Genomic DNA, 18,936 nt, shown 5'->3' on the forward strand with positions numbered 1-18,936 from the left:
GATTGTGCAAATTTAATTAATATTAATTTTATTTATTACATTCAATTTAAATTCAAAACAACTCCTTCCTTTCCTACTGTGTGACCAAAAAACTCACATAGCAATTACACAGTGACACTCAAGAAAAACATCTATAATATTTACTTTAAGTTTAAAGAATTTAACTGACAACAGTGACGGGACATTTTGAGAGTCGATGTAATCGGCTGAGCGGACTGATCCCATCTACCTGCATGTCGTGATATAAATCCCTGAAAGCATAAAAACAAACCATAAACTGATGATGAAAGCTAAAACACCTCGATGACATAATAAATACACAAAAATCAGTAAAAAGAATTATTAAAATCTGGCAGCAAGTGTGCCAGAAAAAATATGGTTAAAAAACAAACAAAAAAAAACCCAACAAACAGCAGAATACTTTAATGTTCAAAAACTGTAGTGATGGTGAAAACGATGATAGATATCTGGTTTTTTTTAAATAAAAAAAAAAGAAAAGCTATTTCTAGCTGCTATAAATACAGTAAAACAGTGTAAAAGAATATTTTGCTATTTATAAAAATGCAGGTTTTGAAAAGCATGTAAATTAGTACTAATTTGCGATTTTAGTGGCTATTTTTTGTAATTTAACAAAACAGGGAAAACTGTTAAGTAACAGTTTTAATCCTCAATATACATACTTTTTCTGCCAAGTAGCAGCAAATATTTGTAAAATAATGATTCATTTTCTTATCTAAATACAGCAAAGCAATTTTGTAATTTTATATGTTGTTTACGTTGTGAAATAATTGAATAGCAATTTATAAAAATAAAGATTTTTGATTTTAATATTATTTATTCAAGTCACATATATTTATTTATGCGCAGTTTATTAATTTATTTTACAGAGCAGTTCCGGAAGATATATTCCATTATTTTGAAAAACGTAGAGGAAGTCGTGTGTTTTACCGTCATCGGACGCTTTACAAGCTGTGCCGACTCTCCAGCAGCATGGATGTCATGGAGAAGTGGCCAGAAATAGAGAAAGCAGCCGCGGAGAAGAGGCGTGAGCTGGTCCTCCAGGGCCCTGCTGTCGACAAGAAGGTGTCCTCCTGCGGGGGCCTCCCCTCCTCCATCTACTCCCTCACTCTGCTCAACTATCTGGAGGTCAGCCAGTGCCCGAGCCTAACGGAGATCCACGAGGACATCCAGCATCTGACCAACTTGCAGAGCCTCATCCTGTGCAGGAACAAGCTCGCCTCCGTTCCGGATGTCATCGGCAGTCTCAAGTCCCTGAAGGTCCTGGACGTTTCAGGGAACAACATCACGGCCTTACCGGAGGGAGTGACCCAGCTGAGGGAGCTCAACACTCTGAATGTGAGCTGTAACCGGCTGGAGGTCCTGCCGGAGGGGCTGAGCCGGTGCACCAAGCTCTCCTCCATCAACATCTCCAAGAACCTCATCCGCCGGTTCCCCGCTGACCTGTACTCGGAGCGCCTGGACCTGCTCAGCGCTCTAGTGGCCTCCGACAACTGCGTGGAGGAGCTGAGCGGAGACATCCACAGGCTGCCGGCTCTGAAGGTGAGTCCTACCTGGTTCCACACGACTGGTTCTGTGCCAACGACAGTACGGGAGCCGGACTGGGTTCTTGTGTACATGGTATCTTGAACTGACGGGGGACCATGTTAACACACACACACACACACACACAAATAACTTTGAGAAGAAGTTCTTCTGGGGCATCAAACAGACGCCGAATTTAAGAGGAGCTGTCAGTGTTTCTGGTGCATTTCTGAAATTATGACAGATCAGGTTCTGTGTGTGCTGGTGTGTAATGCAGCGTTAAATTGTCAGAATTCTGAATCTAGTTTGGGGCTGACCTACACAGACAGGGAATAGTCATTTCAATATTAAGGATTAAAATCCCATAAAAATAAAATACTGTATTACTGATAACGTTGCCAGACTATAATGAATAATAAAGGTAAAACCTCAGAGTATTGTTGAATATGGAGTATAACCTAACTCATTTAGATATAATGCCAAGGCCCTACAGTATCATTGGTTATAAAGATTAGCCCCTACAAAGATGTGTATGGACCCCAACACATCCAAGGATATTCCAGGTCTCCTATGGCCAGGCTTAGGCTTTTAAAATATGCTGTTATTTCATTACATTGCACTAAAACTTTGGATGCACTTTTCTAGTGAGCATCAAACTCAACACCTGGTTTCGTCTCCCTCACACCACAGGTGCTGGATCTCTCTAACAACAAGCTGAGCGAGATCCCCTCCGGTCTGAGCGACTGCCCCAAGCTGAAGGAGATCAACTTCAAAGGCAACAAGCTGAACGACAAGCGCCTGGAGAAGATGGTGAACGGCTGCCAGACCAAGTCCATCCTGGACTACCTGAGAGGAAAAGGAAGGGGAAGGCAGGGAGAGGACGGAGGCGATGCCGACGGAGGACGCAACGCAGACAAGAAGAAGAGGCAGCAGCAGAGAAAGAAGAAGGAGAAGGTGACGGAGGAACCGGATGAGGTGGAAGAGCTGAACAAGATGGTGGTGAGGGTTCTCCACGTTTCAGATGCTCCCACAGCGCTGACGGTCACGGTGAGCGCAGAGGTGAAGGATGTTCGGCCGTACCTGGTGTGCTGCATCGTGGGAGGTATGAACCTGAAGCCTGGCAATGCCCTCAAACGCTTTCTGATGGCTCAGGTAAGATCCAGACCTCCACAGTGGTGGTGATGGTGTGTGATGAAAGTGCAGCGTGGTCACCGGAATGGCTCTGTTTCTCCAGACAAAGCTTCACGAGGACTTATGTGGTAAAAGAACCATCGCAACCATCGCCACCCATGATGTGCAGCTTCTCAAAGGTCCCCTCACGTACGATGTGAAACCGCCCACCCAGCTGAAGGTACGCTGTGGCTGAATAACAATCAAAGCAATCAAAGTCTCGTTTGTGTCAGTTTCTGTGTGCAGCCTTCTGTTTGTCACTGCTCTCAAAAAGACGTCGCAGTTTGAAACGTGAACATCTCGTCTGTTGTTAGATTGTGTCACTGGGGCGAAAGGAGATGACGGCCGTCGAGCTGATAAGACACCTTCACCTGGAGGCCGAGGAGCTGAGGAAGCAGAAGAAGAGGCAGAACGTCACTGGCCTCCACAAGTCAGCATAAGACTTCTCACACAGCACGAGCTTCGTTAGTGCAGGGACAGATAATTATAGGATGGAGGGTCAGTTACTGTACGATAAGAATCAGGGGATTCTGAGGGGATCAGGTGGAAGGCACTGATTTATTTTTTAAGTCAAGGGAAATTAAAAATGGAATTTCAAAATAAAAGACAATTAATAAAAAAGAGACCAGAAACGCTTTAGGTTTTAGTGGTACAAGACATCTGGCCTACTGGCTTGTTGGTTCTGTCTGAACACATGAGGGCAGGATCTGTCAGACCACAACTGTAATCTGATTATTTCAGCCAATAGGGGAGAGGACTTGTTAGCACACAAGCTTTTATTGTGTCTACTGGCAGAACCACCAGGTCCAGACATCAACTGTGTCACTATCGAGGTATTTAAATCACGGCGAGTAACATGACGGACTTATGAAACCATCTTTAATGACAGCTTTACCAACGCGTTTTCAGATTTTGGAATTTGCCACATGTCTCCCAGTGTTTGTTTTCAATGTAGTCTGAAAATCGAGGCACATAACTTGAAAAAAAGGTTCTGAGATGTTCTAACTCGAGTAGACGGGCTGTTCCTTTAAAGCCAAACTTACAAATAAATAACAATGTCTGCAAAGATTTAACATTTTTCAGCCTATCAAGACATTATGCCAGCCTAATTTCAATCTTGTCTTCAAACACTGACTTCCAGGTTGAGAGCATGACGTGATCTCCGTCCCGTCCTGTGTGACGGCTGGCGGTCCAGAGCTGTGTCTTACCAGATCTACTCTGTTGAGACGTTTCTATCGTTATATGTTGTCAGACAGTGAACCAGTGCGTTTTTCTGCAGATACCTGCAGCTCCTGCAAGGAAAGTCTCTCTATCCCTGCCTCGTGGACGCAGAAGGACATGTCATCTCTTTCCCGCCAATCACCAACAGTGAGAAGACCAAGGTGTGGAGATGCATTTTGTTCCTGAATCTCGTATTAAATGGAGCCACAGAGTCTGAATACAGTGGAGCTGATGTGCATCAATAACAACAGGAGTTCTGACATACATGCCAGCTTATTGTGTGCTGTTGTTTCCTGCTGCTGTCTGTTTATGTCTGTTCATGACGCAGTATAATTCGTTTCTTTCTGTCCAGATTAAGAAGACGACCAAAGAGCTGTTCTTGGAGGTGACGAGTGCAACCAGCCTGCAGACCTGTAAAGATGTGATGGATGCTCTGATTGTAGTAAGCTGCCATTTTTCTCTTTAAAAGCCTCGGTGATTCTGCGAGCCTTCTCTACTCAGGCGGGTTGTTCCAGAGCTGAGGGGCCTTGAATCATCTGGAGAGATCAGCCTGGAAGCTCTAAGGCTGGATTCTGTTGTGCAGCTTGTGGCCAGACCTCTGTGTGTTTTACCAGTGATCAGTGAAAGCTTAACATCAATTCTAAAACAAACTGGGAGCCAAAGGAGAGAAGCCCGGACCGGGTCATGTGATGAAAAGGCCACCTGCTGCATTCTGAGCTTGTTAGCTCGTTCATTTAACATGGCGGTGGATCGGTTTCGTTCACCGGTATGAAAGCAGCTGAATCAATTTTGCGACCGTCTTTTGAATTCCACGCAGTGTGGGTAAATATATTTTATTCCACAGACGTGTTTTCAGGCTTTTCCCGCCTGGCAGGGATGTTGCTCTTGGGAAGAGGTTTTGGACAGAACGCAGGGATTTGGGGAAATGAAGAAAACGAGGCCGCCCACAGTGTTGCACCTTGTTGGCCCGATACAAAGCTACTCCTAGTTTCACAATCACACCATAGTTTCACCACTGGGACAGTTTGATGGTGTAAAACTGCTCCGCATTGTTCCAGTCGGTACTGTTCACTCTAGCAGGAACTGAAGGGTCGGTCCAGCTCCTTTCAGACGGCGGTTGTTCATGCATGTGAACGTTTGGTGAAGCAATGAAGACAACATGGAGGCAGCTTGGACCTTTGCACATACAGGGACAACATGTAGACCTCTACGCACACGTGGTCCTACCAGTGAGTCCACGTCAGCGTTTTGACGTTAAAATAGCCAAAACTCTGGAACCATGGCAATACACACCATACGTCAGATTTTACTGTCAGAGGCATTTAGTGTGTGTGTGTGTGTTCCATCGTCCTCCCAGCAGATATCTCCTATTTTGGCATATTTGTTCCACCTAAATGTTTAATATAAGATAAGCCAAGAAAACACAAAATGCAGTTTTTAAATAATGATGTCGTTTGTTGAAGCCCACCAACGTTTCTCCATCGGGGAGGTCCCACAAGAACCCAGACGAGCATCAACAGAACTGCCGGCTTCACTCGCCTCACTGAAGGTCAATGTGCATGATTCTACAATAAGGAGGACTCTGGGCGAAGCAAGTCCACCTGTTACAGGTTCAAGAAGAACAAAATAAAAGTTCTGGAGTGGCCAAGACAAAGTCTGGGCTTCAATCCAATTGAGATGCTGTGGCATGACCTTAAAAAGGAAGTTCATGCTGGAAAACCATCTAATGTGACTGAATTAAAACTATCTGCAGAGGAGAGTGGAGCAGAAGTCCTCCATGGTGATGTAGAAGTCTGATCACAACATTTAACTGCTGGTCTGTGTCCAGATAAGGTGTTTTTAGGGCTCAAAATACAAAAATCCCAGGTCTGGAAACCTCCCTGCCTTCATTAGACCTTCAGTATTGAAGCTGTACCTCTACCTGGGAGAGATTTGTGAATGTATGAAGGAGCGATGGAGACAATCAGTGATGCTGAGTACTAACTTTATTTATGTCCACGCTAGATTTGGTGTCACAGTGTCTATGTTCCAGCTTTGTCGTATTACAGTGTTACACACGGGGATTTAACAAGCGAATCCTGTTTCCTCAGAAAATGGCCGAGCTGAACAAGTTCACCGCAGAGCATCAGGAGGAGGTGGGCTCGGACGGCGAAGGTGACGGCCCACCAGAACCCACCGTCAGTGACGAGACCTCCAGCCAGCTGGTCGTCCAGCAGGTCCGAACAGTCGACCAGGATGGCAACCTGAAGGTCGTGTACCCGTCGAAGACAGACCTCTCCAAGGACGTCAGCAACTTGACGGTGGTTTGGTAGTTTGGATTCAGTCAGATGTTTACACCCATTCACATCCTACATGAAGTCGTTTTAACAAACTGGGGACGTTTTTACTAAGTCTTGATCACATGTGTTTGCTTCAGACAGCTTCAGGGACAATTTTGCATCTAAACCAACATCCTGCAGCAGTTTGATTTTCACAGAATCTCACATTATTATGAGCTGTCTGGTTAGAAACGTTAACATTACTGATTAATGTGCAGCTTTTTGAACCACATGCAGACTAACAACTGTTTCCTGGGAGAACGCTACACGTCATTTACTGTCCAAATGTCCTTATTTTGTATTATTTGTAAACAGAAGACAACTGAAAAATGAATTAAACTGACACTGACTTGCTCTTAGACTGGTCCCCTGTTTTGTTTTTTGTTTTTTTAGCTTTTCGGCAGATTTTTTTTGGATATTTATCAACTCACAGCAGTAATTGCAGTGTTTAATCAACTTTACTTCTGATTTCATTCATTGTAAATAAAGGTGAGCTTCTGCATGTTTGGGGCAAAGCAGCTCAAACTATGTGGAAGGAAAGTGCATCGCTTTGTGTGCAGCAGAGGGTTTTGATAGGCAGCAGGGTGCAGAGCTCCGTTTAAAGCATAACTGGACCGAAAACTGCTGAATAACTGGTCATTTTTGCATTCTGTCTGAACCCCTGAGCAGTGTCAGTGTCCAGTCATCGTGGGGTCAGATGTGGTAGTTCTTTACATACTGTAGAAGGAAAACTTTAACAACCTCTATGAGTCTAAATATTTAAGGATAGAAGTATTTTTATGGACCTGGAACAAGCCTCTGTGTGGGTTTTACACTTTTCTAGCCAATGAACAAAATCACAACGGGCCACATTCATTAAACGTCATTCAGTGCATGTTTGGGACGTCCTCCTTCTGCGCTGGTTTAAGGAGACTCCAGAGGAACTGCAAAACAGAAAATATTCAACTCAGGCAGGTGTTATTTTGCAGCAGAGGTGTGCCAGCGACATCGTGTGGACATGCTTCCTGCCGTTTTCTCTCCACCTCACACAGATCTTTGTGTGCCTGGGTTACAGATGAGCTTTGTCTAAGTGAGCTTCCCAACAGGCCGTTCAGATACTCACATTCACATACGTACGCCACCTCCAGGTACTTGTACGTGCCACCGCAGGGGTCTCCGAACACCGAGTTGCTAGCGCTGACAGTACAGTTGTTTTTCCCGTTACAGCTGTGGATGCAGGGTGGCAGGAGTGAACAAAGCTTCAACGTGCACTGGAGCTTATTGAACATGGGATTTAAAGTGGACTGCATTTAGCATTTTTTTTCAACACTTGAACATCACGTGTGACTTGAATTTGGCCTTATCTGCCTGTGCCAGGAGGAAACAGCCGCTGACTTACAGGTTAGTTACTGTAGTGTTGCTGTTGAGGCTCAAACAGTCCACGTTTAAAAGCTGACGGGGTGGCCGTCCGAAGGAGCAGGTGGTCTGGTCATGGCGTCCGTAGAAGGCACCAAAGACAGATATAACCTGGCCCTCACCTGACCAGAGGACATTAAAAAGTAGTTGTGATTTATTGATTAACAATGAAATTACACTGTTGTCTGTCAGCTTGATGCAAAACGGGAATCTTACCACAAAACAAACGCCTGAAAGAGCCCTCGCATGCAATGGCCCGAACTGTCAAGAAAAGCATGAATCACATTAGACATCTCTCAGTCAGGCTTACTGGCAGCTTCGCAGAACTATTGGTTTAGTGAAGATGCGACTGACATGCTGGGACGCAGGTGTAGTTGGTCTCCAGGTATTTGATGGTGCCTCGGCAGGGATCAGGAGAACGAACCACGTTGGTGTTTAACTCACACACCTTCTTGCCGTTGCACCTGTAGGAATGACAGACAAGCTTTTACTGTGCACAAAGCACAAACTGTTTGCATTGCTGCAGCTGTTGGGCCTTCAATTCTCTTTTCACAACACACTGCAGCCGCAAACTGCTCGCACTGTGAACCACTACTGATAAACTATGAGTCACCTAAATATGAGCTGGCGCTGTACTGGGTGTTACAGAAGATTACGCTGCAGTCTTTATGTAAAACAGAGTCTGTGTGTTGGTTTTAAGGGGAGAGGAGAGGTGAACTGAGGTGACTGTCAACTTCATCAGTTGTGTGAAGAACTTTTGTTGATTCCCACGAGTGCAGGTTTCCTGAATAGCTCAGAAAAGTGCTGTTGTGAAGGCGATGCCTTTTTCATTGACACTAGAAGACTCAACGACAGCAGCGTGTTTATGACAGTAAATGTGACGTGTACCTCCTCCTGACGACATCCACGGTGCCCCCTTGAGAGCAGCGTGTATTGGCGACCTGGAATGGCCTCGTTCCTGCACTGCAGGTGTTGCGGTCTGCACGTCCATACAGGGCTGCCTCCACACGGATCACCCCCTTATCTGCAACACACAGAGAAAGAATGAGGAAGAAGAGGGAGAGTGTCACTTTGCATTTGTTTGTTTTGCAGTAATACTCAGTGTTGTCATATCTGAGCCTAAAACTTTGTAAAAATGCTCAGTTGAAAGTGTACAAGGGCTTTTGGTTAAAACCATTTTTCCTGAGAGCTCCATATCAGCTTTGTGTTGGGTTTTCAGAATCAGAATCAGATTTATTGCCAGATGTAGTTTACACAACACGAGGAATTAGTTCTGGTGGGTCGATGCAACAATAAATATAGAGTAAGGTACAAGATAAAAATATAAAAATAGCTAAAAAATAAAACTAACTCTAGCAGTGCAAAGCAGAAGCAAAAATATTGTGGAGTGAAGAATTACAGGTAAATTTAAATAAGAAAAAATACTGTAGGATTATTTACATAAATATTGAGGCTGCAGATATATTGATATTCACATTTATACAGATTTCTTACGTTTTATAAACTTAGAGGTGTAAAACAAAAGCTGTGAAAATTCAAAGGGCCTTCCTGTAGCCTCACAGCCTGTAAAGTTCAAACTTTAAAACCTTAAACCACATGTCAGGTTCCTGTTCATCACAGGATCCACTTCAGAAAATGGATATTAAGCTACAAAAAAAACAAACTGTACTGATGGTAATTATTACAACCTGTCCAGACAAAACTAACTTGCTGATATTTAACATCCAAAACGTCTTAAAGCCTTTAAATCTAAACACAGTGTTTGCTGTGGAACCAGAGTTAGAAATGTCCGTCCTACCACAGCCCAGGTGCTGGACGTTGCCGATGAAGTCACAGGTGACAGCCTTCTCTATGGAACCAACTAAAACAGAAGTCAAAGTCTGTTTTCACTGCATGCTGAACATAAATGGCAGCATTCTCATTTTTGTTTTCACACAGATATTTACCTGATGTTGTGAGCAAACAAGCTGCTGCAAGCACTGGAAGACAAACGTCACAGTCGAATGAATGCAAGACGTGGTTTTATGGTCCGACTTTTACATTTAATAAAGCATCAATTATACTGTACTATCTATCTATAGCTAGGAAATTAAAAACTTAAATTTTAAACAAATCTAACTCTAGCACTTCCAAATTCTCTACAAACCCACGTAATTGTTTTTCTAGTAGTCAACCAGTCGTGTACTCACACAGGACGGCGCTGAGTGTGAAGCTGAGCATGGTTTCAGGAGATCCAGCGGGACTGACGGCGGAGACGGACACTCTTCTATATATACTGATGGGCTGAGGACTGAACAATAGCTTCACCTGATGCAACTGGCTCCTGTTCAGCTGTAAAAAATGTGACCACACAACTAGAAGGCATCATTACCAGAATGTAATGATGCTGAAAGACGACAAGGAAAAAGATGTGCCCACTCACATTACAAAAATAACTTCAGGTCAGAAAAGGAACCGTGTTGGACACTTACAATGAGGTGACAGACAGAATTACAAAAGATTACAGGATTACCTTTCAGTCACATCCTTGTTCGAGTCGGACAAACACGCCTGTTTATGTTTCTTGGAAATCACCTGTTCTCTCTATCATATTTTCACATTTCTTTTCCTGAAGGAGAGTTTCCTGTCTGTACAGACTGCAGGATTGTGTCATGACGGGTGAATCCCAGTGTCTCAGGCCATGTGTTTGTGTTGTTTCCTAGCGTATGTGTGCAGCCTCCTCACAGCGCTGTGATCTGGAATTAATCAGCGGCTCTAATAAACAGCAGGTGCTCCAGCTGCAGGTATTAGTGCTCTGAGTGAGTTATTGCACAGGTACTTTTTCTGACAACTTCCTGGAACCCTCTGAAGGACCTATTGTTAATTTTTTGTGCCTGGACTTCCTTGACGACAAAATATTACTTGACATTGTTAGTCACCAATGGAGACAGGTTCACCTGGACAGGTAACCAGTCTATCACAGGGCTACACTTAGAGACAGACAACCAAGCACACTCACATTCACACCTACGGACAATTTACAATCACCAATTAACCTCAGCATGTTTCTGGACTGTGGGAGGAAGCCGGAGAACCCGGAGAGAACCCACGCTGCACGGGGAGAACATGGAGACTCCACGCAGGAAGATCCCCGGTGTCCTCACCGGGACGCCAACCGGCGACCTTCTAGCTGTGAGGCGCTAACGGTGCTAACCACCGAGCCACCTTGCAGACCTAAAAAATCCACTAATTCCAAAAGGTAGCACTCAGGATTCGTCCAGAGATGTTTGATATGAATAGTTCCACTGTATAAACCTGGAATCTGTTGGATGTGTAGGAGAGCATAACTAGCAGGTCTTGTGTAAATGAAGTTAGCACCGCTGTGCATACGTGTGCACATCACTCTCAGTTCAAGGAAATGTTTGAGAAGGAGAGGATTGACACACATCCGGCTGTGGACGACGACAGGACATCAGCAGGTCTATTAATGTTTCAGCAAAATCCCAAATTACATTCAATGAAAGCAGAATGGCGTTAAAGTCGACATGAATCTGACACAGAGTCTGTCTGAGTGGCACTACGTCCCAGCTGACAGACCTGCCAACATGTCGTGTAGCAGATGTCTGTGGGTGGTGCAGCTGTCAGGACACATGATAGAGCTGATCGGCAGCTGGGTCGCCGGGGGGACAGCGTGGGACCCTCCATGGCCCCAGGAAGCATCCCCGAGGCTGTGCAGGGACATCATGACTCACTGCACCACAAGGAAGTGTGATAGATAAGCTACGATACATATCTGCTCAGTACTGAGGGGACAACCCGCCCTGATGCTGATTATTTTTAAGTTGTTTTAACAAGATGCATCATAGTCTTCTGACTCAGTTCTGAACTGGTGTTTTCTTCTCCTTTGAAAGCTTTAACCAAACATGACACTGCCAATGGAATCTAATGCCTCATCTCTGGCTGAAGCTGAGTGAGCAAACCTGTTCCCTTTACAGCGAGTGGTGACAAACGTGAGCTCAGGTAAGTGTAAGAAGGAACAAAAGTCATGGAAATAAACTACTGTGAACAATATGAGCTTAGATTCATCGGTGTTCAAGTTCAAACCGAGCGCCAGACTTTGGTTGTTGATGCCAGATGGGCTGCGCTTCTAGGCTTTACAGAGAACTGGAAAAAGAAAACATATCAGTGAAAATGCCTTGTTGATGCCAGAGGTTAGAGGAGAATGTGACCAGGCTGGTGTGAGATGATAGAAAACAAGCAGTGTCCTAAATAACTATTCATTACAACAAGATAAGTAGGTCACCTCTGAATGCACAACACATGGAACCCTGAAGCAGATGGGCTACAGCAGCAGAAGACCACACCGAGTGTCACTCTGTCAGCAGAGAGCAGGAAGCTAAAGGTCCCATTTCACATGGGCCCAACAGAATTGAACAATAAAAGTTTATAAAAACGTTGCCAGGTCTAAGTTTTGGTTTCTGCTGCGACATTCAGATGGTCAGATTTCTGCATAAACAACATGACAGCATGGATCCATTCTGCCTTGTATCAGCGGTTCAAGCCTATCCCAGCTGGCTTTGGGTGAAGGCAGGGTACACCTTGGACAGGTCCAAAACCAGCCCCCTAACATTATTTTGCAAGAATTCAATTCAATTCAATTCAATTCAATTCAATTTTATTTGTATAGCGCATATTTACAACAACAGTCATCTCATAGCGCTTAACAAAGGCAGAGACAGAAACACCCAATAATCCAAAACATCTGGATCCCCTATAAGCTTCAGCAGTCCGCAAGCAGTCCACAACAGTGGGAAGGAACCGAAAACCCCCACAGGTGAAAAAAAACCTCAGACAGAACCAGGCTCAGGGAGGGACGGCCATCTGCCTCCACCGGTTGGGTGGATGTAGGATGAATTATACAATTTAGTTTACAGTAAAACAAGTTATTAGATTTTATTGTCCTTTTATTGTCCTTCATTTACACAAGAACTTGGTCAGTGTACCTTTGGTTAGTTCCACTCGAGGTGGAACTAAACATAGTGGCACCATGACTCATCCTCACTGTAGGAACTGACAAAGTATTGTTGTTCACGTCTCATTTTATAACCACGTTGAGGCTCACTGGAAGTCACAGGTGAACTCAGGTTTGTGTCAGTGATCACGCATGTATTCAGAAGAATAATCAGGGAAGCAAGATACACTCAAACAAAAGCAGTAACTGGACATTTCAGTTACACATCCTTTAATTGGAATGGAGTGCTGAACTCTACTGTGGAAACACTCATAAAGCTGCAGTGTGCTCTGAAGGTTAATCCAGGAGTAAAACATGAGAAGGCCACTCAAACAAGTTCAGAGCCCAGTAGAGTAGCTATATGGATGAGTTTACCCGGTACTGCTGTTTAAATAAAACATCTCCACTGCTTTTGACTAGTTAGACTTAATAAAGTCCAAGAAACCAGACTATAAAGTACACAGTGACACGTCCTGGGCAGTGAGTTGGACATAATCCCTAGAAAGCTGAGATACACAGAGACCAGGCAGCAGCAAATAAACAGGGTCAGCCTGTCTGTGAGTGTCTTCACAAGTCAGTCACATACATGAAGCCCTGCTCCAACGTTCATGACAATCCACCAGATCAGCTGCTGAGATATCTGACCAGTTGGGTGACCGACAGACATCGTTCTTCACTGGCATGACGACAAATAAGCTCCAAAAATCTACTTCATTTAGAAGCTCTATGTTATTTTACATTTATTTCGTGGTTCAAGTTTCCATTCATCTACAGACCTGGTAACGTGCCAGCACTGGCTGAATCAGTGAAAGACTTATTAAGAGTGTAGCTGATGGAGGAATTAGTGAAGCATCTCACTTCCAAAGAGATGTTTCATGGAGCTACCAGGGAGCCACAATCGCTAAAGAATCATCTGAGTTTATATCCAGCGGTTTGTTTTAGTGAAGAATCTGAAGTTTAAGAAGCTAATGTTTGTATGTTGAGGTAGCGCTAAAAAAATGGAACCAATTCTAGTTCTATGGAGACCCCTGGTGGCAGTGGAGGGGATAAGACACCATCTCCTGCTGATTGATGTGCAGATGCTGGTGAAGCATATGATGGTTGAAGCTTAGACTCTGTACCAGACTCATACAGTCACTACAGGGAGCACACGGTGTGGACTACCTACTGCTGTATACAGTCCTGGGATTGTTTTTACTTTTGACACATGTGGACAAGCAAACACTTAATTAGTAACTAAATACATTTGATGTACTTGAACAGCACCACAAGGAAAACGGATTTTCAAAATGATTTATTGAACATAAATATCAATAGATGTGATATTCCTCTGCAGGAAAAGTAAGTCCCCTGAGAAGCCATTGTAGCCCCCTTAAAGCAGAAATACCTTCTTACAGGTGTTCAGCCTCTGACATGAACCTACTGACACTTTTGACCACTATTCCTGCAAAACGCATTCATTTGCAAGATGCTGAACTTCATAAGCCTCCATTTCTTCTCTGGATTTGCTGGTGTGGTGGGATCATTACACTGTTGAAGCTCCACTTCCAGTTTGTTTAGACTTTCTGACAGACGGCTTCACGTTCTCTTCAAGCTCTCCTTAATATGAGTGAAAGTCATGGATGAGTTAATCGCTGTCCGCTCCCAGAGGCAGGATCACGTTCTGGGGCGTGTAAAGCGTCTGCTCCTGGGCTGAATGAACTGGACCAGCCAGTCCTACACAAACTGAAAGGTGTTAGAAATGAATGCCATTTGAAGATGATGTTCCTCACAGTGCCATGATTTAGTTTGTTTTCTTTGCCAAAGACATGGGCATCCACAACCATTTTTCTAAGGGCCTTACAGAGCTCCTTAGAACCCACTGATTTGAATTTGATGGATTTGGAGGTACAATAAATGTGACTGATCTGCTCGTTTATTATAAAAACATAGATAAAAATTAAAATGTGTCATTTGTCTGAGTGTACATGTACCGCCTGTTGCTGTAGGCGCTGTTCCTAATGAAATAAACATTTGCTTATGTCAATAAGGTCAACGATTACCATTATTTGTTCACATGACAGTAAATGCACAACAGAGCAGTTGAAGAATATGAAATGTTCCTGCTGTCAGGAGAGGTTTACTCTTTCTCTCCTAAAACATATTTAAAGGAAGAAGTGGAAGGACGTCCAGGTCCTGTGGCTCATGTCTAGTCAGTAGAAGGCTTCTCTTTGCCTTTACGGCTGTTTTTTTACAATATACAATTTTAGACATGATCACTGTGGTAAACAAACCTGATATCAAAGTATACAGACTTTTTAAATTCAGTGCAGAGCACAGATTAAACATCACGGCCTCGTCTTAATCGTGTAAGTGCTCGTGCACAGCAGTAGAGTCTTTCTACAGCGTGTCCATAAAAAACCAACCTGAACAAAAGTTTCACAGTAAAGAAATATTTTGGTTCCAGAAGTCACCGATACCCCCAAAAAGATCATTTAGAAAAACACGATAGACATGATCAGTAAACACAATCACAGCTACAACACAGTCAGAATCGTACAGCTCTGTTCAGACGTAATGCCAACATATTAAAGTAATGCTTTCTGGCAACAAATCAGACCAGCAGTCCCTGAGAGTGGAACTTTTCCTCTATCTCTGGGTTTGAAAGTAGAGGAGTTTGCGGAGGAAGTTAAAGGAACCAGGCATTTGCTTGTAGAGCCCTTTTGCAGAGTTTTGAGAGACTTCGTGGTTCACCTGGAAATGAGCACAGTCAATATTCAGCTGCATCTCTGCGTCAGATAGAGCCTCACATACTTTTGCCAGTATAATAAAAGAAGCTCACCATCATCAGCATCGTCACCAGGTCATCGGTGTTGGCGTTTTCTTCCAGAATACGGTCCAGTGTCTCCACGTACCAGGAGCCCGCCTGGGTGTCTCTCCAGGAAACGTAACCTGTGTTCGTCACAAAGAGGCTTTAGGGACGCATACCCAGCAAGGCAAGTCTGTCAGAAGTTCTGACTTGGACCTGACAGACCGTGTTATTAATCACTATAAACAAATATGCGTGAATGCAACACGTGCATTCAGTCACACACACACACCAGGGAAGGTGGAGTAGGACACCAGGATGTCGCTCGGGGTGGGCAGAGTGGCTCGGGCGTCCACTTCATCAGACGTGCTCAGAGAGTCGCTGCTGGACGACGTCGGAATGGCGTCTGTCTGGTCGTCTTCTCCGCCGATGGACGGTGCAGCCTCATCGGGCGACACCTCAAAGCCTGTGTCTTTTTCATCTCAAGGACAAAAACAAATCCTTTCCTATTAGAGCACTTAAAATGCATTTCACACCTTCAGACACAGTGATTCGAGTTGTTTGAGTGCAGTGCTAGCTACCTCCTCCACAGGCCTGGATGAAGAAGAGTTTAGGTTTGCCTTGTAGAGAAGGACAATGCTGGCCATTGAGGTAATTTGTAATGAGCTGGACTGGGATGTGCTGTCCGTCCACGCCGTAAACAGCACCGGGGAAGCGGTTGTGACTCACCTACAAGACCAAATATGAGCATACATTGTTTCAGATGTCATCTGCATCAAAGCTTGAGTAGATCAGAGAAAAGCATCTGGTAGGATTTCAGTAAGTATCAATGGATGCAATATTAAACCACACATAAGTCCAGAGGCTGGGGCTCTATTAATGTGAAGGTGAGGTCACGACTTTTATTGCAGAGGGCACATCTTACCTCAGTGCCGTGGGACAGCATGATCACCACACAGCAGTCATACTGAGAGTGGTCCTTCTTACACAAAGCCGACAGCGCGTGTTTGATTTGCTGAAACGTACAGACAACCGTTAGCGTTGCAGCATGACGTACAGCATCAGACACGGCAGCAGAACAAATGATCCTTACTCTCTGCTTCAGGTTGGTCTTGACCTCCACGGTGAAGTTGAGCGCCTTGAACCTGCTCTCCAGCTTGTCACAGTCTATGTTGGACCCTTTGCGATTGCTCAGCTCGGTCTGAGGCTCAAACTCCATGTTGTTTATAATGAGGCAAAGACCACATGGGCTGGCATCCATTTTATAGCTCTGATACACACACACACACACACACACACACACACACACACACACACACACACACACACAGACACACACACACACACACAGTAAAAGGAAGCAGAAAAAGTGGAATGGGGATGAGATTGAGCTTTGACACTCTGGCTAAAAGCAACGCTGGCTGTAACGTGGCCGACAAATTCTCGGTGCTTACTTGGATACTATCCCGCCTGGGTCTGCCTTGTGGCCTTGGTCTTGGGCTATCCTTCTCAGGTGCTGTGGCATAAGCATCAATAAATGTTAGGCATAAAACAACTTAACTAATTAATATTTAAATGCATTGCAAAGCTCACATGGACTGGGAGTGGTACTGGGCTGCTGTACTGGACAGACAGGGACAGTCTCTCTGCTCAGCTTGTCAGCGTCCATTGGAGAAGCTGTTCAAGACACAAAGAGAGAATACACACACAATAAATTACACCAAAGTGCTCATAGTATCAGACATGGAATGTAAAGAATCACATCTACTCAAGTACTGTACTTAACTACAAATGTGAGGTACTTTACTCGAGTCATGTTCATGTCACTATCTATTTCTACTTCACCACATCTCAGAGGGAAATCTTCTACTTTTGTAGCTCTACTCACTTCACACATTAAGCTTTTTCACACAGAAAATATACAAAGGGGAAAAGGTGGTGTATTGTTATATATCAAACTACCCAACAGCAAGTACAGATGAAACAATTAGCCAGTTAATCAACTGGTCAGTTGACAGAATATCAGTAAGTAAATGAAAAAAAGTAGTTGCAGTGAGCTTAATCTACGACAACAGTAAAAGTCTCCATCCATCATCTCTACACCTTCATCCTCACTGGGGTCATGGGGGCGGAGCCTATCCCAGCTGACTCAGGGTGAAGGGAGGTTCACCTGGACAGGTAACCAGTCTATCACAGGGCTACAATTAGAGACAGACAACCAAGCACACTCACATTCACACCTACGGACAATTTACAATCACCAATTAACCTCAGCATGTTTCTGGACTGTGGGAGGAAGCCGGAGAACCCGGAGAGAACCCACGCTGCACGGGGAGAACATGGAGACTCCACGCAGGAAGATCCCGTGTGTCCTCACCGGGACGAGAACCGGTGATCTTCTCGAGGCGACGGTGCTAACCACTGAACCACCTGCAGCCCCAGTAAAAGTCTGCTTTTACATAATGCATAATCACTTATTGATACAAGATCTAGTAGTTTAACAGCCACAGTGGACTTTGTTGTGCATTGAGTACTTTTATTTTAAATACTTTAAAAAAACAAAAAAATACTGACATACATTTACTGGAGCAGTACTTCCAGTGCAGGTCCTTTCTTTGTAACTGAGTACTTTTACTGTGCATCATTCATACTTTTACCCTCTTATGGCCTTTAAATTTACAAATTTAAACCTCGAGAAAACTTCATAATTAAAATTGATTCCCAAGTTTACGTGTAAACAGCCCTTTAAATAAAACTGGTTAAAAAAAATAAAAAAGTAAATGACTTATTTAGAGATTTCAACATTAAACTGACCCCAAAGATAACAGGAGGGTTAAACAAAGGATGTAAATACCTCCTTCATCCCTGCATATTACAGGACCTATAACAGGACGGACTGGCCTGTGTGTAGGACACTGGTGACATTCATCAGATCCACATAAACACTCACAGAGCGGCAGCGGCCGGACAGCAGGGCGGGCAGCCGGACTGGGCTGGAGCTGAGCTGCTGGAGCTCCATTCTGTAGGATCTCAGCCAAACTCTGCTGACCAGTCTCATGAAGGCACTGCAGGAATAATGGGAAGGCCCGACTCCCGCGGGTTTCCAGGTCCCGGACTAACTGTCTGGCCTGGTCTCGTCTGGTCCCGGAGTTCTGACAGGAGGCACAGTCACAGGTGAGTATGTTTTCTTTGATCCTCCCAACTTTAAATAAATCTCGGTGTGGTGGCTTACCTTTATCTCATCGATCATGTCTTGGGTGAAAACTCTCTTTTCAAGGAGGCCGTCATAGAGTTTGGACGGATCCAAGCCTCCCATCAGAACGCTCCTGTTGCTCTGAAGGATCCTTTTGTGTCGTTCCTCCATCCTCCATTCAGAGAAAAGGAACCGGAAATATCACGAAAGGGTCTGAATAACAAAGTCTGTTGACAACAGGGTCCTAAAATCTGCTCCTTCCTCTCTGTAAAGGTGAAGCGAAACCTTGTTCCGTCATTAGGTGTGTTGTTGTCAGGTT

At 44.3% G+C, this 18,936-nt stretch overlaps 3 protein-coding genes across 3 annotated transcripts; 1 reads left to right on the plus strand and 2 right to left on the minus strand.

The window, feature by feature from the left end:
• The first annotated feature begins 970 nt into the window (after positions 1 to 970).
• lrrc47 (leucine rich repeat containing 47) lies at positions 971 to 6,610 on the plus strand. The gene is made up of 7 exons (XM_008280202.1): positions 971 to 1,560; positions 2,233 to 2,694; positions 2,777 to 2,893; positions 3,027 to 3,142; positions 3,992 to 4,094; positions 4,286 to 4,375; positions 6,024 to 6,610. The coding sequence occupies exons 1-7, from the start codon at positions 991 to 993 to the stop codon at positions 6,243 to 6,245; spliced, it is 1,680 nt and encodes a 559-aa protein (XP_008278424.1). The 5' UTR covers positions 971 to 990; the 3' UTR covers positions 6,246 to 6,610.
• A 76-nt stretch (positions 6,611 to 6,686) lies between these two features.
• LOC103356139 (L-rhamnose-binding lectin CSL2-like) lies at positions 6,687 to 9,890 on the minus strand. Its single transcript, XM_008280203.1, has 9 exons — positions 9,836 to 9,890; positions 9,593 to 9,625; positions 9,445 to 9,507; positions 8,535 to 8,670; positions 8,001 to 8,110; positions 7,863 to 7,907; positions 7,630 to 7,768; positions 7,354 to 7,457; positions 6,687 to 7,174 (listed from the first exon to the last, which is right to left on the minus strand). Exons 1-9 carry the CDS (start codon positions 9,864 to 9,866, stop codon positions 7,155 to 7,157), a joined length of 681 nt encoding a protein of 226 aa, XP_008278425.1. The 5' UTR covers positions 9,867 to 9,890; the 3' UTR covers positions 6,687 to 7,154.
• Positions 9,891 to 14,533: 4,643 nt separating this feature from the next.
• On the minus strand, positions 14,534 to 18,926 carry casp9 (caspase 9, apoptosis-related cysteine peptidase). The gene is made up of 10 exons (XM_008280204.1): positions 18,657 to 18,926; positions 18,375 to 18,576; positions 17,018 to 17,101; positions 16,879 to 16,940; positions 16,518 to 16,694; positions 16,350 to 16,439; positions 16,006 to 16,153; positions 15,717 to 15,905; positions 15,458 to 15,567; positions 14,534 to 15,369 (listed from the first exon to the last, which is right to left on the minus strand). The coding sequence occupies exons 1-10, from the start codon at positions 18,786 to 18,788 to the stop codon at positions 15,265 to 15,267; spliced, it is 1,299 nt and encodes a 432-aa protein (XP_008278426.1). The 5' UTR covers positions 18,789 to 18,926; the 3' UTR covers positions 14,534 to 15,264.
• Positions 18,927 to 18,936: the final 10 nt, after the last annotated feature.

Source organism: Stegastes partitus, unplaced genomic scaffold (assembly GCF_000690725.1).
Source record: "Stegastes partitus isolate 25-593 unplaced genomic scaffold, Stegastes_partitus-1.0.2 Scaffold185, whole genome shotgun sequence".
Classification (NCBI taxonomy): Eukaryota; Metazoa; Chordata; class Actinopteri; family Pomacentridae; genus Stegastes; species Stegastes partitus.